General features: G+C 37.6%; 2 protein-coding genes across 2 annotated transcripts in view; one reads left to right on the top strand and one right to left on the bottom strand.

The window, feature by feature from the left end:
• The first annotated feature begins 1,482 nt into the window (after positions 1 to 1,482).
• LOC108672109 lies at positions 1,483 to 4,035 on the top strand. Its single transcript, XM_018159733.2, has 3 exons — positions 1,483 to 1,564; positions 2,461 to 2,648; positions 2,937 to 4,035. Exons 2-3 carry the CDS (start codon positions 2,462 to 2,464, stop codon positions 3,107 to 3,109), a joined length of 360 nt encoding a protein of 119 aa, XP_018015222.1. The 5' UTR covers positions 1,483 to 1,564; position 2,461; the 3' UTR covers positions 3,110 to 4,035.
• A 4,358-nt stretch (positions 4,036 to 8,393) lies between these two features.
• LOC108672108 (neo-calmodulin-like) overlaps positions 8,394 to 18,318 on the bottom strand; it is a 30,724-nt gene continuing 20,799 nt past the window's right edge. The window contains exons 4-7 of the mRNA XM_018159732.1: positions 12,837 to 12,946; positions 10,122 to 10,212; positions 9,302 to 9,358; positions 8,394 to 8,621 (exon numbers count right to left, since the gene is read on the bottom strand). Of these exons, the coding sequence (XP_018015221.1) occupies positions 8,527 to 8,621; positions 9,302 to 9,358; positions 10,122 to 10,212; positions 12,837 to 12,946 (353 nt within the window). The 3' untranslated portion in view covers positions 8,394 to 8,526. The remainder of the gene's footprint in view (positions 8,622 to 9,301; positions 9,359 to 10,121; positions 10,213 to 12,836; positions 12,947 to 18,318) is intronic.

Below are 18,318 nucleotides of genomic sequence, written 5' to 3'. Positions count from 1 at the left end.
AGCGACTGGAATTCCCGGTGACTGGGCCGAGCGAAGCCTGCGTTTACTTTTCGCTTGGATCGTTTTGTGATTCGGGGAATTTTACCTGATGCTTCAGGCGATTAAAATAGAGTTTGGGATTCGAAAGTTTTAAATGCAAGGCTTTGAATCTTGTTTGATTCATGATGAAGACGATATCTACGTGGAAAATGTAATGTATTTATAAAGGAAAAGGGTCAAATAAGAATCTTTAAATAAGCATTAGATGGCAACTACGGACAAACAGTTTTATATATATTCCTAAAACTGTGAAATGATTTATTTGAACTAGAATAAGAATGATGTTCATCAAAATATCTATACAAAACAGTCGGGCTAAAACGCTTTAACTGAATTGTAGCCTCAATTATGTATTTCGCAAATTATTGAATTAATTTTAATTCATCACCTTAATCAAGGATCCGTAAAATGTACAATCATTCTATTGAAAGCTATAGAGCAAGGAATAATAATAAAAAAATGAAATGTAAACATTTAAGCAATGGGTTAAGACAAAAATTATATAAAATTAAAGCATCAATAAATGACATTCGATTATCAAAGATTGGGTCTAGCGAATTGCTTGACTTTGTGACAAAGTCGATGGTGCAATATGAGTACAAAGATATTTTACTATAGTAAAAGTCCGTTTTGTTGACTGAGTGACAAATAAGGAGGGACATAGCACTCAAATTTTGTGAACCGAGTGACAGGTATAAGTTGACTGTATAACAAGGGAAATCCCCGCTCAATTCTGGATCGTCAAGTTCGATCGAAAGATCTAGATCCAGATGTACCGTCACAGGTAATTTTTTGCCGCTCCAGAGGGCATTTTCGTACAAAGGACAGGTTTTACCGGTGACTGTGCCGAGCGAAGTCTGCATTTATACGTTTCGCTCGGATCGTTTTGTGCTTCGGGGAATTTCACATGATGCTTCAGGCGATTAAAATACAGTTTGCTATTCGAAAGTTTTGAATGCAAGACTTTGAATCTTGTTTGATTCTGGTTGAAGACGGTATCTAAGTGGAAAATTTAATGTATTTGCCAAGGAAAAGGGTCAAATGAATCTTTAAATAAGCATTTGATTACAGCTTGAGACAGCCAATTTAATCTATATTCCTAAAAACTGTAAAATGCTTTGTTTGAACAAAGTAATTGCGTGATGTTAATCAAAATATCCGTACAAAACAGTCAGGCTAAAACGCTGTAACTGCGTTGTAGCATTAATGATGTATTTCTCGAATTATTGAATTCATTTTAATTCGTCACCTATATAATCAAGGATCAGTAAACTGTAGAATCAATCTATTGAAAGCTATAGAGCAAGGAAGTGCTGTACTGCATTGAGCTGGAACAACCCTGAGCCCTGAGCAGGCACAAGCTCCAGGACTTGCCAGAGGGTTGGTAAACACGAGACAACCGAGAACTCCGAAGGACCTTGAAATGTCGCACTATTTAAGACGCTGGACGGACGCAACGTCTAGCAGTACGGCGCTGACCTCTCTGTGATAAAGATTGTTCTTCTCTAGTGTTCAACTCTAGCAAGTGAGATTACGAATAGAGTTAAGAAAATATTGTGTTTGAGTATGATCAAACATCCAATTTAGCCATGCGATGGATTTGTAGATAGAATTTACAAAGAGATGCGCCACTTTAGGCAACTTGCTAGGACGCATGAGTTGACCTATAATGTTACATAATAACTCGAAAAGTCAGTTAATGTGGTCATAAAAAACAACGCAATATTTACCTTCCTTACTAGATTAGAGCAGCTCATTAGTAAATTAGGGATTTTGCCTTGTGTATGTCATACACACTTATTGACAAGTAAAACAAGCGAACTCTATAATAATATTTATAATTCAATTAATGCAATCATTCGAAAGCAGGTCCGTGTAAGATTCAGAGTAAGATCGATTACGGGTACAAACGGTGTTTGAAAAAATCTAGATCAATAGCAGCTTTCGAGTAAGGGTTGCTGAACAGTTTGACAAAAAGTGTTGTTGCCATAGAAAAATTCAGCCCGGTAAGGTCAAAGCGATGACCAAATGGTTCTGGAGGGTCAGCGAGCTAGTGATGATCATAGAACTACCAGTGGCTTGAGTGCCCTAAAACACTTGCCTATCACTCCCTTCCTAGCCACTATTAGGATGAGCAATTACAACAAATACAACGTGCCGATGATCCAGAATGTACGGATTTTGGATTGGATTTTGTCCCATTTAGATTTAGTAGAACGTGAATCCAAATATAATTGGAGCATTATTGCCTTCACTAGCTCCATGTCAAAAAAATATTGGCAAATCAATGTTTTTCATTCTCTATTTCCATGGAACATGTGTGGCGCAGAAGAAAAACTTTAGTCGAAAGATTTAGTACTTGCATGCAGTATTTTCTACATGTTTGTGAATTGTGGTGACAACGATCTCGCGTTTGTACAGAATGAAGCTGCTCTTGGTAGCGTGCGTGGCGCTGCTGGCCGTGGTGGCCGTGCAGGCAGACAAGCTGCCCTCGGCGACGCCCGAGGAGATAAACGACATCCTCGCGACCCGCGAGAAAGCTAAGGAGTTCGTCGATTGCGTCACGAGACCCAGGCGCTGCAGGGACGCCCGTGCCAAGGATATTGCTCGTGAGTCTTGCAGCTGACAAGCGGCGAAGATGCTGCTTAGTACAGGAAATAAATTGTTTCACTATGTGTATTGAAGATGCTGTAATGTTCAAAGCATCTCACATTTAAATATTTATAGCGTATTTATCGCAATTCTTGATATGCGTTCAAATTAGGTTCAATTGCAAGTAAAGAGTATTAGGTTCTGGCGAAATTAAATGAAAACTAGGACATTTTTTAATAGGTTGATTAGGTTCCATTAGTTTTAACGACCTACTCTGCTCATGTGGCCTCCATTTTTCGTTGCAGGAATTGCGCCAGAGCTCATCCGCGTGCAAGGTAAATGCAGCCGAGTCAAGGGACTTGAGTGCTCAGCCGACGACGAGCGCAACATCAAGATTGTGGTGAACACACTGAGCACCAAATATAACGACCTCTACCGACAGCTCATCACGGACGCCGCTAACCCTGGACGCGGTTAGGCGAGGCTCTCGTTGAAGGTAAATGCGACGCTTCAGACAAGAAGGATCATTGGAGGAGAACGGAAACTTGCAAGGTTCGGCTGAGTGCACACGAAGCGTTGTGGTAAACTTCATGGCTAGTAACGTATTCTTATTATTTAATCTCATCCTCACTAACAACTGTAATGTTAATTCCTAAGCATCAAATCACCAATCACACAAAACTATACAGGGCAAGGTGCTCCTGAGGTGGCATGATAAACTGGCTAAAGTATCAACGAACAAATTTATATTTGCGGAATCAAGTGTTAACTAAGTAAGCTTCGTAGTTTTTACGGATGCGAAAGTTAAAATCTTCGAGAATTTGGGAAAATACGCACAATCTCAAGCTTATGCAATATCTATCCATGCAAACTATCGCCAAATCTATTCCGAGATCTATTGCAGATCTTTCCAACATCGAATGTGTTTTTGTTTGTTAAGAGAAAAATGACTTACGTTTGAGGCTATTACTCGTAAGGCAAAATAAACTACGGCCCATATTATCTGACCTTGAACGTTTTGCGCCAACACTTATCTGGCAATGCATATCTTTGGATATATATTATAATGATCTCAAATGAGAAAATTATTTTATTTCTGTTGGTTTTCTTCGGAAATATTTACAAGCTTCGTTTGTTAGCGAACGTAACTAAGTGTTGAACTCATATCTGTGATACCTTCGGATTTAGTTGATGAATTTATCGGGCACTTTTCATGTCGTTGGATTGTGAACGAATGATAAACTAAATTAATGTAATACAACACCCATTCAATCGAAAAATTTTTTTTATCAATTTGATGCACTGTCATCTTAATTACTTCTAGAAATGATAAGACCTCTTAAAGTATCTCCTTAAAATGTGAAAAAAGTCTTGCTCATCTTTTTGGAAATTTTTAAATAAATTACTGTTACACACTTGCACTTTTAATAAATTCCTTTATTTCGCTCATCAACCAAGAGGACATGGGTACTTCATGTTTCCGGTTTTGTATCGCGCAAAGCGACATCAGTTACAGTTTATTGAGTGTATCAATTGTACTCGATTGTAAAGCGATCTTCCATGACGATTGTTGTGCGAGATCTTTTGTTATATGAAAACAACAGCGAATTGCTTCGCGGTGCTTTGAACATGCAAAGTTTGTCCAGCAAATATAATTTTTTTCCGATCAAATTGTGGTGTTAGAATGAGGCTTTCGCCAACATTTCAGATTTGCATATCAGGCGCAAGTTTTGACGCGAACATGCGGACACTAGATTTTAAAGTGTATTGAAAAGAGACAAAACAAATTTAATCGTTGATCTCGTTATTTAGTCTAATGCAAAATATTTATTTTAAAAATTGATCTCGCTTCACTGATGATCAATCACTAGCTCTGATCGTAAATAATATTAAAAAATACATTTTAGGAAGAATTCAATCAAGAATTCTAAGAATAGTATCGTACACATTGCATTATTTTGGCCGAAGTGAAAGCAGGCCGACGTGTTTCACAACTGCAGGAATTTCCGGTGATCTTTTAGCTGCAATTATCGGGAAGCCCGTTGCATGAACTGTTACGTCAGGATGTTTGCGCTCGAGATCAGGCCGGGGCAACAGCATGCATCCTATCTGACTATACAACACTGTTTTTAATCCCTGTACGTTGAAACATTCATCCATTATGGATTTGTTCGTTTATTGAACGGGAAGTGACTGCTTCGAAGTTACAGAAATTTTTTTCTTTATCATGTTGCACAATTTGAGCCCCAGAGTATAGTTTCTTCAAGTGTTTCAAAATTTTAAATCTGAGAGTATTTCGGCCGTAAAATTTATCCTAACCTTGAAAATAACTAATAGACCTTAACCTATTATTAAAAACTACTCGAGATAATTAATTTAGTAAATTTGTTGACATCATCTCGTACTGGTTTGGTGTTTTAAAGCTAAAATACACTATTATTTAAATTGTAACTTATATTGACGCTTCAACTCTGGTCTTACATTTGATAATATTTACCAGGTTTTTTAAAAATAAAAAACGTACTTAGCAATAAAGTAATACAGTGTGTAATGAAGTAAAAATATAGTTAAGAATAAACCTACTAATTGCTATAGATCGAATTTTGTGGCGAATTTTTAACACACGAGCTCTGATCTCTACATGATCGTCCCGGGAATTCCATATCTTTATCCAAGCAAGGCATCCAGGGGCTACGATTGTCTTGTTCTTATTTGGCAAATAATTTTGCGTCATTCTCGTAAACACAGTCTTGCATGGCTAGACTCTAACGAAAACAATAGAATGAATCTGCAAACAATCGGTGAGTAGCTCCTTCCTGATTCTTTATATGTCACCGTGAGTTATTCGTTTAATGACACCGATACCACTATGCCCTTAGCTAGACACTACATTGTACGCCCGTTGTGAATCATGGAACATGACAAGGCTTCAAATTCAATGGAAGAAAAAGCTGAAGCACCATTCACTAAGAACTGACAATGACAAAATAAATGTGGGTTTCCTGTCCGATACCGGACAATGCTGGTTACAACAAATGGGCCGCTGTCGGGCAACGACTCTTAAATGACAGAACTTAGAAGACAGCGACAAGTTGGTCGTCAGAAGATTGCACGCGTCATGTTCCACGAAAAATATCACTCATCTCTCCTTATATGCTGCCTGAGCTTTACTCAGCCCAGTTATCCATACAGACCTGCAGACTCAACAGTGACTAGGCATTTGCATGTCGCTGCGAAGGTGACCTCAAAAAGCAATGCCAGCAGCGAAGCATAAATAAAAAGGCGATTATTGATGGTCACTATTTAGCAAGAAAGTTGATACATTTATTTAGAGATGGCTTTTTTTTGCCTGTTACTTTCATGACGTTCGAAGAATGTGGTTCACAAAATTTAGCAGGCACGCTGAAGGAGCAAAGTTAGGTTCAGAAATATAGGACAATTTATTACTTTTATTACTTGTTATTGCAATCTTTTCAAGGGTTCTTCAGCAATATGATACACACAAGAAATCCAATGACCAATCAAAATCGATCTGTCAAAGCTCCGCTTCGATGGTTACGGAGTCTAATTTTTTTCATAGGCTCATTAATTTTTTAGCGGGGTCGACTGATAGGTGAACATAGAGTAGCTAGCTGCAAGAAAAGCTCTGTTAATTAAAAGTAAATGGCAATTCCGTAAAGACAATGCACTGTGGCTGGTACATGGAACTACGAGAGCGCTAGTAAAAAGTCGAAGTCGATTGTCTCAGCGCCCAACGAGCGGTTTCCCACTTGCACGCGACTCTCAAACACTAGAAAATAACTTTAGGTTATACGTTTTACTTTACACTATTAACAAAGCCAGATGACGTAATACTCACGTTCACTTCTAAGTGAGATAAAACTTACGACTCACGTCTGTTGACTGCACGCAACCGAGCTCTGCTGATGAGTACAAGGAAGCTAAATTCTCTTGATCTTTTTTTTTTCGTGAGTCGTCAGCCGAAGTCAGCGAGTCATGGCGGTGCAAAACTCGCTTAGCATGTCGGTGTTCGGTACAGTGCCGTGAGATATAAACTTAATTGTATCAAAAACTTCACTGTATATAGCTCTGGATTATTTTATTTATTGAACCTCAATTCCGAAAAATTATTTCATGTGTAGTTATTTATCATCGTGTAATCATTTTCTAGAAGGAATAATTCGTTGCAACGACTTTTTCAATCGTTGAATATACTTATATGATGTAGGAATACAATGCTGCACAAATTCATCTTTTACTATACATTTTGCAGGAATATTATCACAAGCTTATATATCATTTCATGATAATCATTATCGGAATAAGTTGATCCGTAAATTGGTTTTCCAAAATATCATTATGATCTGTCTTTCATGTGTAAGAACCTTAGTGAATAATTTTTCAAGCGCGATCAAATGGAAAGTTCTGTCACAGCGGGCGGTGGCTGAATTAGGTTTTAATAAATAGGTACACATGTCACACGTGCATAGTTAATATTATGAAACTCTCAAAACAAGAATAGGTCAGCATGCTGTTTAGACAATAAAACACGAACGAAGAAATAAAACCTTTATTAATACAGATACCTACTGATCAAAATATAATCTGTATTCGTTCATCGGTCACGACACCAGAAGAAATTAGGTAAAAAAAAATTTCCCCTCCCAGATACTACGGGATGTCTAGAGAGAATACTATTAAGTAAGTAAGAGGATATACACAAATTATACTTAGTCGAGAATGTCAGAAGCTTTAGGCGCTATTTTCACTTTAAGTCACTGCAAACACGATGAACCCAAGCCCGCGACCCAAGACCACAAATAATTCGACACCAAATGCTGTACCTCTTGAGGTACGGAAATAACTAACTGTTCCAGCACTACAAAAAGCGGATAGAGACAGCAACAAGACGCATCGTCATAGCTACGCTCAATCATGTAAGCAAGCGTTTGTGTGCAGAGTGGAAGATTCACCTCGGATGTTCTGAAAAAGTTATGATCTCTTTTTCTTCTATCAGACGCAAATGAGACTGCGAACAAAAGATGACGGCAAGGTCCACTGGACGTCTGATGTGGATGCAAATTAGGTCGATGACGGTCAAATTACATTCAGTGGAATGCCCGCTGGTTTCGAGGATTAACGGTCGCTGCAAACCGGTTTCTAGACACAGTCAAGAAAAAGTAGGAGCGTATGCAAGTAATAATGCATTTTGAACGATTTTAGTTCTAACCCTTGTACAGAAATTTTTGGAATGTGTCCGTCAGCATTAAATAATCAGAAATCGAGCTATTCACTTGCAACAAAAAACTTTTTGTTAATGGGCTACTGAACATTACGCTATATAAGTAGCAAAAATTGTGGTTGTAATTATTGTCTTATTCCAGGTACATTCCTTAACTATGAACTAATGTGTGCATGAGGATTCTTTCATTGAATTATTCATCACATTCAAGCGAATAAAAATGAAGCGAAAACTTCAAAATTGAAGACCCGAAGCATCCCTGTTCGTGCCAACCAAATAACAACTCTCAACAGCGAACAGAGATTGGTTTTTGAGGTTCGTTAGGTTTTATGTAAGCATCATGCATGGGAAGTAAACCATTCATTAAGAAAAAGATAATTTAAAGTTACAAGAGTCGTTTCCGCTCCGTGAAAACCGTTGAATGATTAATAAAATTCAACCCAGTTCAGTGACGGGTACGTGAGGTGTTTGATAAAAAAATGTGTCGATGCACACCTCAAGAACTCGTGCAGGTTGGATTTAAACTTGGGAGTTGATGACGAGCCCGATGTGCCGCATACCATGACCTGCAACATCGACATCCGCTCGAGTAATAAGCAGTCCTGGTGACCGTCCGGACAGTTCATGTGGGGAACGTTTTGGGAGTGGTGGGTTTAAATTTGGGGAACGTTTGGTGGGGATGAGGAGACGCTTGCTTGGTCCTCTTCTTCGTCTGAATCATTGCCTTCACCCACCGCCTTCACGAACTCTGTTGGAAGAGGTAAAATAATCAGATTCAAGCGGATATGAAAAGCCATGACATAAATTAGGAATCGGGAGCAGATATAATAGTTTAAGTCAACCGTAAAGAGGCGTGGCATAGCACGATCACAACGGATAGATAAGGTGAACCTTTTGCGCTATTATGCAATCTATCTCGTCGTACGAGAATTGATCAGTCATATTTATTCTAATAAGAATTATAATTCATGTCTCGTGAACGGCGAAGACTTTTTAGCATATCAAAGCACATGAGTGCACATCTTACTCTGAAAACTTCATTTTGGCATTATTTTTAATGCATTTTTCTATAAAAAAAAACATAACACAACTCAGAAGAGTTGTTAATTTTGTTAAGCAAGTGTGGTTCCTGCAAGATCCAGTTGCAGAACCGGATTGCTTGAGAACTTGATAGGAGACTTGGACCTTGACACTCAACGACTCATTTTGTACTAATAACCAAGGATCTAACATTCTGGCATAAATATTTGAATTTTAATTTTGATTCCTACAAGACATATTGAGATTTCGAGATCAAAGCAAAGTAAGCGTATGGATTTGTTCATCTTCTTAAATGATAAAAACACATGAGCACCGACCGAACGCGAGTCGAATTCTGTCTAAAAAATCTGCGGTGGATGCAAAAAATAAAAATTTTAATGCACTCACCTTCAAAGTCTATCCTGCCGTCGCCGTCAATATCGACTTCACGAATCATGTCCTCAACTGAAAAGAACAAAAATTTTATCAATAAATTAGGTAATCATTTATGAATAACTCCTTCTAGGTAACAAAAAAATATACAGGACAATTAGTTAATATATATAAAAAAATTTTCAGAAATCGCTTCATTTTGATATTTGGGTGATAACAATGACCTACCATCAGTTCAGGAATTACTTCATCCTTAGCAAAGTGTATTAAAGTCTCAATAACTACAGTCTTATACTTCAAAAAGGAATTAGTGCATAAGATTTCAACAGATTCGTGGGAATCAAGCATCATGAAATTACATCATTACCTAAATTTAACCCTTCTTCTCAGCATGGTCACTTGATTGCTAGGATCGCAAATTCACTAAGAAATTAAAAGCAAAGAAAATAGCCAGCAAATTCACCATTGTTTTATATGAGAAAACCTTTCGGAGTCCAGCTCCATCGTCAGTTCAAAACCTATAGTTGGTTTTCTTCTTCTAGTGATAGGTTAACCGTTTTCGATGATCTTCCTATCTAAATATCAAGAATTGGTTCAGTTAGTAGACAATCCTCTGCATTAAACGTTTAACCTTTGTATGCCGGTGCATTCAACGTCGTCAAATATACAGTGGGGGGAAATATATATTCGTACACTTGAAAAATCGTATTTTAATGTATGTAAGTACACAAACTTAACAGTAAAAGTAATTTAAATTATGTATAGAGACGCATAGTATTAACTCCACAAAAACAAGATGCACGTACAACAACGTCCCCCAAACGCAGGCACTCACTGTCATCCTCGTCCAAATCCTCGCCCAGACAACGCAGCACCGCGCGTAGGTCGCTCGCGCAGATGTAACCGCGCCCGTGCTTGTCGAAGATCTGCGTTCAAATAACTGGGATGATTCACGTCAATTTTGTACATAAGTGTTTTATGCATCAAAAATAAGTTTTGTTGTTATTTTTGGTGACTGCATAAGAAATTATTTGAGTCGATTCTAAACGTATGATTCGGGAGTATATGAAAGAGCGGCCGTGCTTGTCGAAGATCTGCATGCACAGAACAATGATGATTTTCGTAAATTTTGTACACAATTTTTTATGCATCAAAAATCAGTTTTTTCGTTATTTTTTGGTGACTGCATAAGAAATTATTTGAGTCGATTCTAATATGATTCGGGAGTGCATGAAAATTAATTAACACGTCAGAATAGTCAATAAAAAAAAAGTGAATGACCTGGCCCCTAATAAATTGAAGATAATACGCGAAGCTTTTCAGATGGTAGGGTAGAATAAAGTAAAAATCATGAGACTGTGTGAGATTAATTTCCGTTTGAGACCAATGGACGTATTGGACTTGTCATTTAGCGAGTGTATATATGGAAGCGACTAGACAAATATGCGACTAAATAAAAAAATGCACAATTGCGAACGGATCACAGAGCACGTTCCCGCCTCTTAATAGCCAACCCATGTTCTCGACGGCTCATGACATGAATATATATAAGCATCATTAAGATTACAATTGAAATTCTACTTTCTCTGCGATGTGGATCCTTGCATTGGTCTTGGTGGCAACTCAAGGACAAGTGGTTGATATACAAGATAATTACGACAACAGCGTTTACGCTGAACACACATAGAATAAATTTAAAGACTTAACAGGTTGTAATCAGAAAATAAATAAAATACCAAGAATGCAAGTCAGTATGCGAGCAACTCAAACCAATTCCTGAGTCCGCTATGAGCTACAGTAACAGCTCATTGCGTTCACTGATGAAGACTCGATGGCTCGGTCGTCGCAATTATGTTCATTGTCGCAGTGCCGCTGCGTAGAGAGAGGTATAGCTGCCTCTATTTAATCGTATGGGGGTTAAGTTAAACCTTGTGACGTGTGAGCGGGCATCCTGACTGGCAGCTCGCAAGTTCGCCCCACATTAGAGTTGATATTTAGCTTTTAACACTCCTTTTCTCCATATAAGGAATTGGCATAAATCTATCGGATCAAATCTTGCTGGAAATGTCTCTCACCCGGAGTTGATACTTCAAGTTTCAGCTTTTTCCAGCCAAGTGAAAAGGTTCACTCATCCCGTTTTAAAAAACAACGTTGCATCACTAAACTAGATATACATTCATTTTCATTTTCACGTGAATCATACATAGTGTAGTGACTTGCATTACACATGCTTTTTCAAGAAGAGTTTAGATCTAATTTCAAATCATACTACAATTAAGAATTCATCAAATTTTCACTTGGAGTCAACAATTCTCAAACAACAGGGACGATATTTTTGTTCAAACCCTCGTTACTTCAAGACGATACTGCTTCGACGTTATAAAAGTTAAGCAAAAAAGTTCATGTATCAATCAGCAACATGTTGGCATGCATCGACCAAGCAACGTTGGAAATTATCGATTTAATTTCACCTAAATCCTCTTACGGGCAAGAACATTGAGGAGGAACTGAGGAAGAACATCTACTTCTACCTGTGAGGGACACGCGGTATATAGTTCACATGTTAAAAAATTATTGTGTGTTGAAATATGATTGACAAGTAATTCGTTTTAAATATTAATGATGTGAAAGAACTTAGTATAAGCAAATGATGATATCATGAATACGGGCGCAGGTTTTTTGAGTGACAAGCTGAAGCTACTAGTGTCAACTGGATATAAGATAAGAAACTGTTTGAAAAATAGATGAAAAGAATCTGAGAGTAGGAACTTCATAATATGAGAGTCAGCGTTTCAACTTACCTGTTCGTAAAAGTTCAAGGTAACTTAAGTGGTTGCACCCGCATTAGTAAAATTATCATCAGAATAATAAAAAAATATTATCATCATTAGCAGCAAAGCAGTCATGTGACATGAGGCAACATCATCAGCAGCTTAACATCATTACTGAATTCTTCCTAACACATCATTAGCAGATGCTCGATAGCGGAATTATCTGTATCAGAAACCTGCTACGCAGCCAAATCTATAGAGCTTCATTGTCAATATTGCTCGGCAGTAGAGAAATATTAGGCAGCAGACAATATGCCTCGTAAAACTTTACATAATCTCCTCAATAATGGGACACAGCAACGCTATTGTAACCTCTAAAACAAGCCGTTAGAAGACCAAATGTTACAACCAAGACAGACATTATCATCTTGGGAAGGAGTAAAAGTGTCACCAACACCACTCACAAAATACCCTGCCATCACTACCACAACCTCAGCAGACAGTGTCTACACATTAAGAATTGAAAAAAGTTTTAATGTTCGTCTTAGTTTTAAAAAGGTTATTTTGATGACCGACCAAGTAGTGCAGATCTGTCAAAACTGACGAGATCTTTCTTCTTTCCAAGAAGAGCAAGCTTTATTTTCTGCCGAGCAATGCAGGTGTGTTACTGTGCAATTCGTGTAGGTCATGTGGCTGTGCAAGCTGTACAGGTCATGTGGCTGTGTAAACTGTACAGGTCATGTGGCAGTGCAGCGCGCAGGTCGCGGCTTTGCCCTCACCTTGAACGCGTCCCTCAGTTCTTTCTCCTCATCTTCTCGCGATCGCTCGCCATGGCCTCCCATATTACACACTATCTCCACGAACTCGTTGAACGAAAACGTTCCATCTCCTGGAGGGAGAAAATTTATAGTTGTCAATGTTTCACGAGACGCAATTTTACGATAAATTTGTTCGGTTACATGAGTTTCGAGAAAATTTGAACACCTCATCTGAATTTCTGTAGGTCAAAGTGAAGTTTCACCGCAAAATTCGTATTAGTACAGGAGACGAAACATCAGTAAAGGTTTTTAAATCAGTTTATAACTGTAAAAGCCTCCAATATTACACACTATCTCAACGAACTCGTTAAACGAAAACGTTCCATCTCCTGGAAAAAATGTAGAGTTGTCAACGGATAGTTTCACGAGAGGAATTTTACAATAAATTTATTAGGTTACATAAATTTCGAAAAAATTTAAACATCTAAGTTGAATTTCTTTAAAGGTCAAAGTGAAGTTTCACCCCAAAATTGGTATTAGTGAAGGAGAAGAAAGATTAATAAAGGTACATAATTAAGTCTATTTATAAAAATACACACAATCGACTGCACTTGTTCAGATAGATGGATCTCGTACTTGAGTTCTCTGCATGAGCCCTGTTAGAATATACTATTTTATTACATTCAACTAGCGTATCATCTTTCTTTCATAATAATGAAAAAATAGGCGGTATTTCAAGTCAGCATCGTTAGAATACATTCATGCAGGTGCACTAGAGCTACAAACACCCAAAGTTGGGTGTTGTTTTTTCTTCCCATGCAGATGGAGAATGCAAAAAAAAAAAAAAGTTTCAAAACCCGCAGTAACTTACAATAATTTAAATTAATTAATAATATTGCGTAACTTTGTACGCCGTTTTTAATAACACTTCCAACATGATCCTATTCAAACGTCGTGCTGAAGGCATATTAATGTCTTCTGAAGGTCAAATTTGGAGACAAAGTTGGGCCAAACATTAAGAATAAGATTTAATCCATATTCCGAGAACACGTCTTATTTAAGAGTCCCAACACACGAGTCGAGTCATGGGGCAAAGCCAACGAAGTTCTTAGAAGCATTTAACAAAAAAATCCCCAGATACCGCAGGATGGAACATGCGGAAGAAAATGTATTTCTAAGGATGCTTGTGTAAATATGGATGCGTTCAAGGATAGCTGGCGATGCTAAATTAAGTGGCAGCTGCAGTGAGGGTCAAAACAGCGTGAGTCTGCCTGCTCTGTTTTGTTTGTTGATTTTTAGTCGGTTAGTTAGTAAAATGGTTAGTGAAGGTTTATTTATTGCTGATATGCATGGTTGATAAAATTTGTAGTGGAGTGTATAATGATTAGTAAACTACTTTATTGGTCAGAAACTTCTATCAAAGTGTTCATCACAGATTCCTTGAAAGGGTGGTTTAACCATGTTTAATCACTTGTAGTGAACGTGATTGAGCTTGCAGCCAATGGAAGGATGTGCTGCTATCAGAAATAACCCGAGATCAAAATGATTATGTCTGCCGACAGACAAGGCGCAATTATAAATAACTGAGTTAGCGAAATACATCAGCCTGACGGTAGAAATATTTTGCGATGTCATCAAAATCGAAGGAACAAGAAAACGTTTTTAGCGCATTTTCTCATTTATGGAAAATATGCACTATTGTGCTCGCCATGTCCGTCTGTCTGTCTGTCTGTCCGTCCGTGACCTCGTCGTTACGGAGTTTTCGTCGACGAGAAAATGCGCTCTCTGTCACTCACTGCACTGAGTACTCAGTTATATTTTTTTAATATATTGCAAAAATGCAGTGTGTGCGAAGTTTGATTTTACTTAAAACGAATGCCATACAGAATTATTTTTCACAATATTCCAATTAATACAATTATATGATATTCCACTGCCGTATACTTCCAATCATCAACCGTCGGTCATGCAGTGAAAATGTTTAGCAGAATCATTCGATTTAATGAGGGGAAGAAAATAGGAGAATGAAGGAGTACGAGGAAGAAATACCATTTCAATGCTATGCAATAAAACAGAAAGATGCAATTAATAAAGTAAATTAAACGGAAGGATCTAGTAGACGAGGAAAAACGAAGAACAAGTGAGAAATACAAACACAATATAATGCAATGAAACGGAATGATACAATTAATGGGATACTCGCATTGTAAACAAAAAATAAACGGGGTTGCATTGACAGCAGAGAGACTTCAATTTGTACCAAAGTTAAAGTTTTAATGCACTCAAGGAGAACAATACCGTAACGTTAAAAAGATGATTGAGGAAATCGCTTATATCATAGGCAAAATCTCAACATTGAAGAAGGAAAAATCTAAATTGTCAGGAAAATAAAGCATATGGACTTAGTAAACATTAGTGAATGCTTAGATGACGAGTGAACTTTGCACACAACAAAACTATGATCAAGGTTAATTGCATGGACACGCATGAAAACGCTTCGTCTCAATGCAAGTAGAGCAAACTACATCGAGGTGTTTTAATGTGAGAATTAAGACGCAATACACTCGTAATAGAGTGTATGATATAGTATATTATCATCTGACTGGCCAAAGTTCAGAGCAGCACCATATGCTTCTCCACAAAACCAGAAGACAATTGCTCTCTTAAGAAGCGAAAAAAGAAAACGAAGGGCCAAAGAGAAGGATGTACGAGCGTCTTTACAGAGTTTTGCGGGAAAATCCCAAAATTGATGGCCGGCGCCGAGAAAAAGTTCAAGAAGAAATCAAGACACATCGTGGAAGTGACTAGCAAGAAAAAAGGCCTGAAAATAGAAGGAATTAAGTGGGTTGATGATGGAAACATGCTTCCCCGGAGGAACAAAAAATAAAAGGTTTCTCAAAGACTAAAAGCATTTGTCAATTTGCAGGAGCGCAAAAGTTTAACTACATATCACAAATATAAGGTATAGCTTGAGGTAAATACTCTTCAATGCTGGGGTAATTATACAATGCAGGTAGGAATAATATTATGAGTAAATATTCATTATGTAGAGCTGTACAGAGCTGAGATGCGGTCAAGAAAACGTACGTTTTTTTGGCGTTAAAAGATTCAAGCAGGAAAACCATGTCCAACGCAGGGATGGGATTGGAATTGTAAGCAGAGTTGCGGAATTTTCTATTTAAGAAAATCAGCTTGGATTCGGTGAAGGTTGTGATTGCTGATATGGTTGATAAAATTTTTAGTGGAGTGTATAATGATTAATAAAATACTTTATTAGTCAGAAATTTCTATCAATGTGTTCATCACAGATGCCTTCCTCATTCAACTAGCACATCGTCTCTTCTAGTGTAAAGCACGTATCCGCTTTGTGGATACGTATATGTTTTACACTAACTGCAATGAATTGTTGCTAATCAAAAACACAATGATCAACCACAGAGCCGAGATTTTTCATCAACAAAATAACGTTTCAATCAACCAACACAACATTTCTTCCAACCCTCACGAAGCTTCCTACAACCCGTCCATTCTTTCATTGAACCAAACAGTGAATCACACTCTTCCAAAATTTCATCCTAACATAAGGTTTTATTCGATCCGCTTAGTTTTATTAAACCGAACCAAATTTCCAGTCTGCCTACCTAGACTTCTAATTGGCTCACCCATCCTCCAGTTATCTGCACAAAATCTGCTCATGCCGCAGTTTTTTTAATTCGATAATAATAAAAAAACTTATACTTTTGAATTTGCGCACAATTTCATTAAATGAAAAAGTACAAACACAATGTGTGAATTCTGAAACAGGCATAAAAATTTATCAAAGCACTTCAGCTCTTAAAGAGCATAATTACTGTACTTCTGCGAAGAACGTGTTGACAGGGTAGGGTGTCTACAGGAATAAATTAATGGAATAAGTAATTGCAGTTGAAGTTAATACCGTTGATGTTGCGATTGTTATGATGAGAAATGTAAGCCTAATCGCAGGAATTTATTGAGGACGATAGAACTTGTTTAACACTAAACCAAGAAAAGGCAGCCTCGACAATCAGTTCTCAACTGTCCTCGGGGACGAGGGTTAATTTTCCTACAGGCGTAAAATGAGAGACAGAAGCTGCTCGTGTCGTCCTAATATTTCCAGGGTTTATACTATATTTGTCGTGTTGCAGCGACACCGCATAAAATGAATGCTCCGCCAGCGCGTGACGTGACCTTACGGATAACATATGTTGCACGCAGAGCTGCTGAGAACTAAAAGTTAAAGAAGTCTGGTAACGAAGATTATTTCGTTAGGCGGCTGCTTTGGATCAAGAAATGTACCTTGAACGCGTTTCCCGAGCATAAAAGTCATGGAACAATGGTAGATGTACTTTCATGGCTTTAAAATAATCTTAACTTAAAAATCTCTCGACGTACTGAATCAAAATAAGATTTTAGGCGTGATTATTTAGCAATTATTTAAAATCAATCCATCAATCGGCGGTTCGCAGCATCGATCACGGTCTGGTATCAAGGAAGGATTTTTCGAGAATAATTAGGACGGCCAGCAAAAAATCACTCCTAATTTGTTGAAATTAACACTTCAAACAAACCCGTTTAACTAATTCCTAATAAATATAGCGCTAAAAATAAATTTTATAACTTCAGAAAATGCAGCATTCGAAGACAAATGAAGTTGAGCAATTTCTTAGAGACGAGATTATTTTCTCTTAGTCTCTACGAAATCTTTAACGAGATTTTTCAGAGACTATCACGGCTCGGCAATTAAACATTAATGTCGCTCATAAAAGGCGTTCCTGTACAATGATAACCAGAAATGAAATAACGAGCTGTCAGCAGCACGAGATCGATAACATCGTGCGTGGGCGTAGGATGTTTCCAGCGCACATTTCTCATTACGATGTCGTAACTCTAACCTGGAATAACAGACGTAAATCCACACATGCACACATACTGGATATTGTGCATGTCAACATGCACAACATGCACATTTGTGTTCAGTAAAGCTAGGCAACGAGCAAAAGTCACAGGGTCAAAATTTAAACAGCGGAAAAAAATTACTCGATAAAATAAATTGCAATTTGTTTACAATTCATTTAATGTATTACGATTAAAAAATAAGATCCAAGTTGCACAAAATTAGCACTGGTAAATCGACAGATCATATTTATGGCTGAACAGAATCATTAGACCAAAATTGTAGAAATGTTGGTTTTAGTAAAATTATCATTTGGTTGTTGCAAAATGACGAATATTGCATGCATAAGTCAAATATTACATAGAATGCATAGTAACCACCATAAAATAATAGGCTTTTGCAGTGGAATAAACTATTGCTTGATAAGAAATTACGTTTAAAAAAAATGTAGAAATAACGCAGCAATGATAACGTGCATTCGTGCAAGTACCAATTTTTAAACAGAAACCATCCCGAAAGCCAATGGACATTTACAGGCAAGATTCTTGTCACGGTCAGGTAAGCGGTGAGCGGACTACGAGTCTAGCA

Source organism: Hyalella azteca, unplaced genomic scaffold (genome assembly GCF_000764305.2).
Source record: "Hyalella azteca isolate HAZT.00-mixed unplaced genomic scaffold, Hazt_2.0.2 contig17652, whole genome shotgun sequence".
Classification (NCBI taxonomy): Eukaryota; Metazoa; Arthropoda; class Malacostraca; order Amphipoda; family Hyalellidae; genus Hyalella; species Hyalella azteca.
This window is presented reverse-complemented; position numbering and strand designations above follow the sequence as displayed.

Coding starts and splice junctions, on each gene's coding strand:
- LOC108672109 (XM_018159733.2), top strand. CDS start 2,462: ATGAAGCTGCTCTTGGTAGCGTGCGTGGCGCTGCTGGCCGTGGTGGCC. Junction 2,649..2,936: donor CCGTGCCAAGGATATTGCTC/GTGAGTCTTGCA, acceptor TTTTCGTTGCAG/GAATTGCGCCAGAGCTCATC.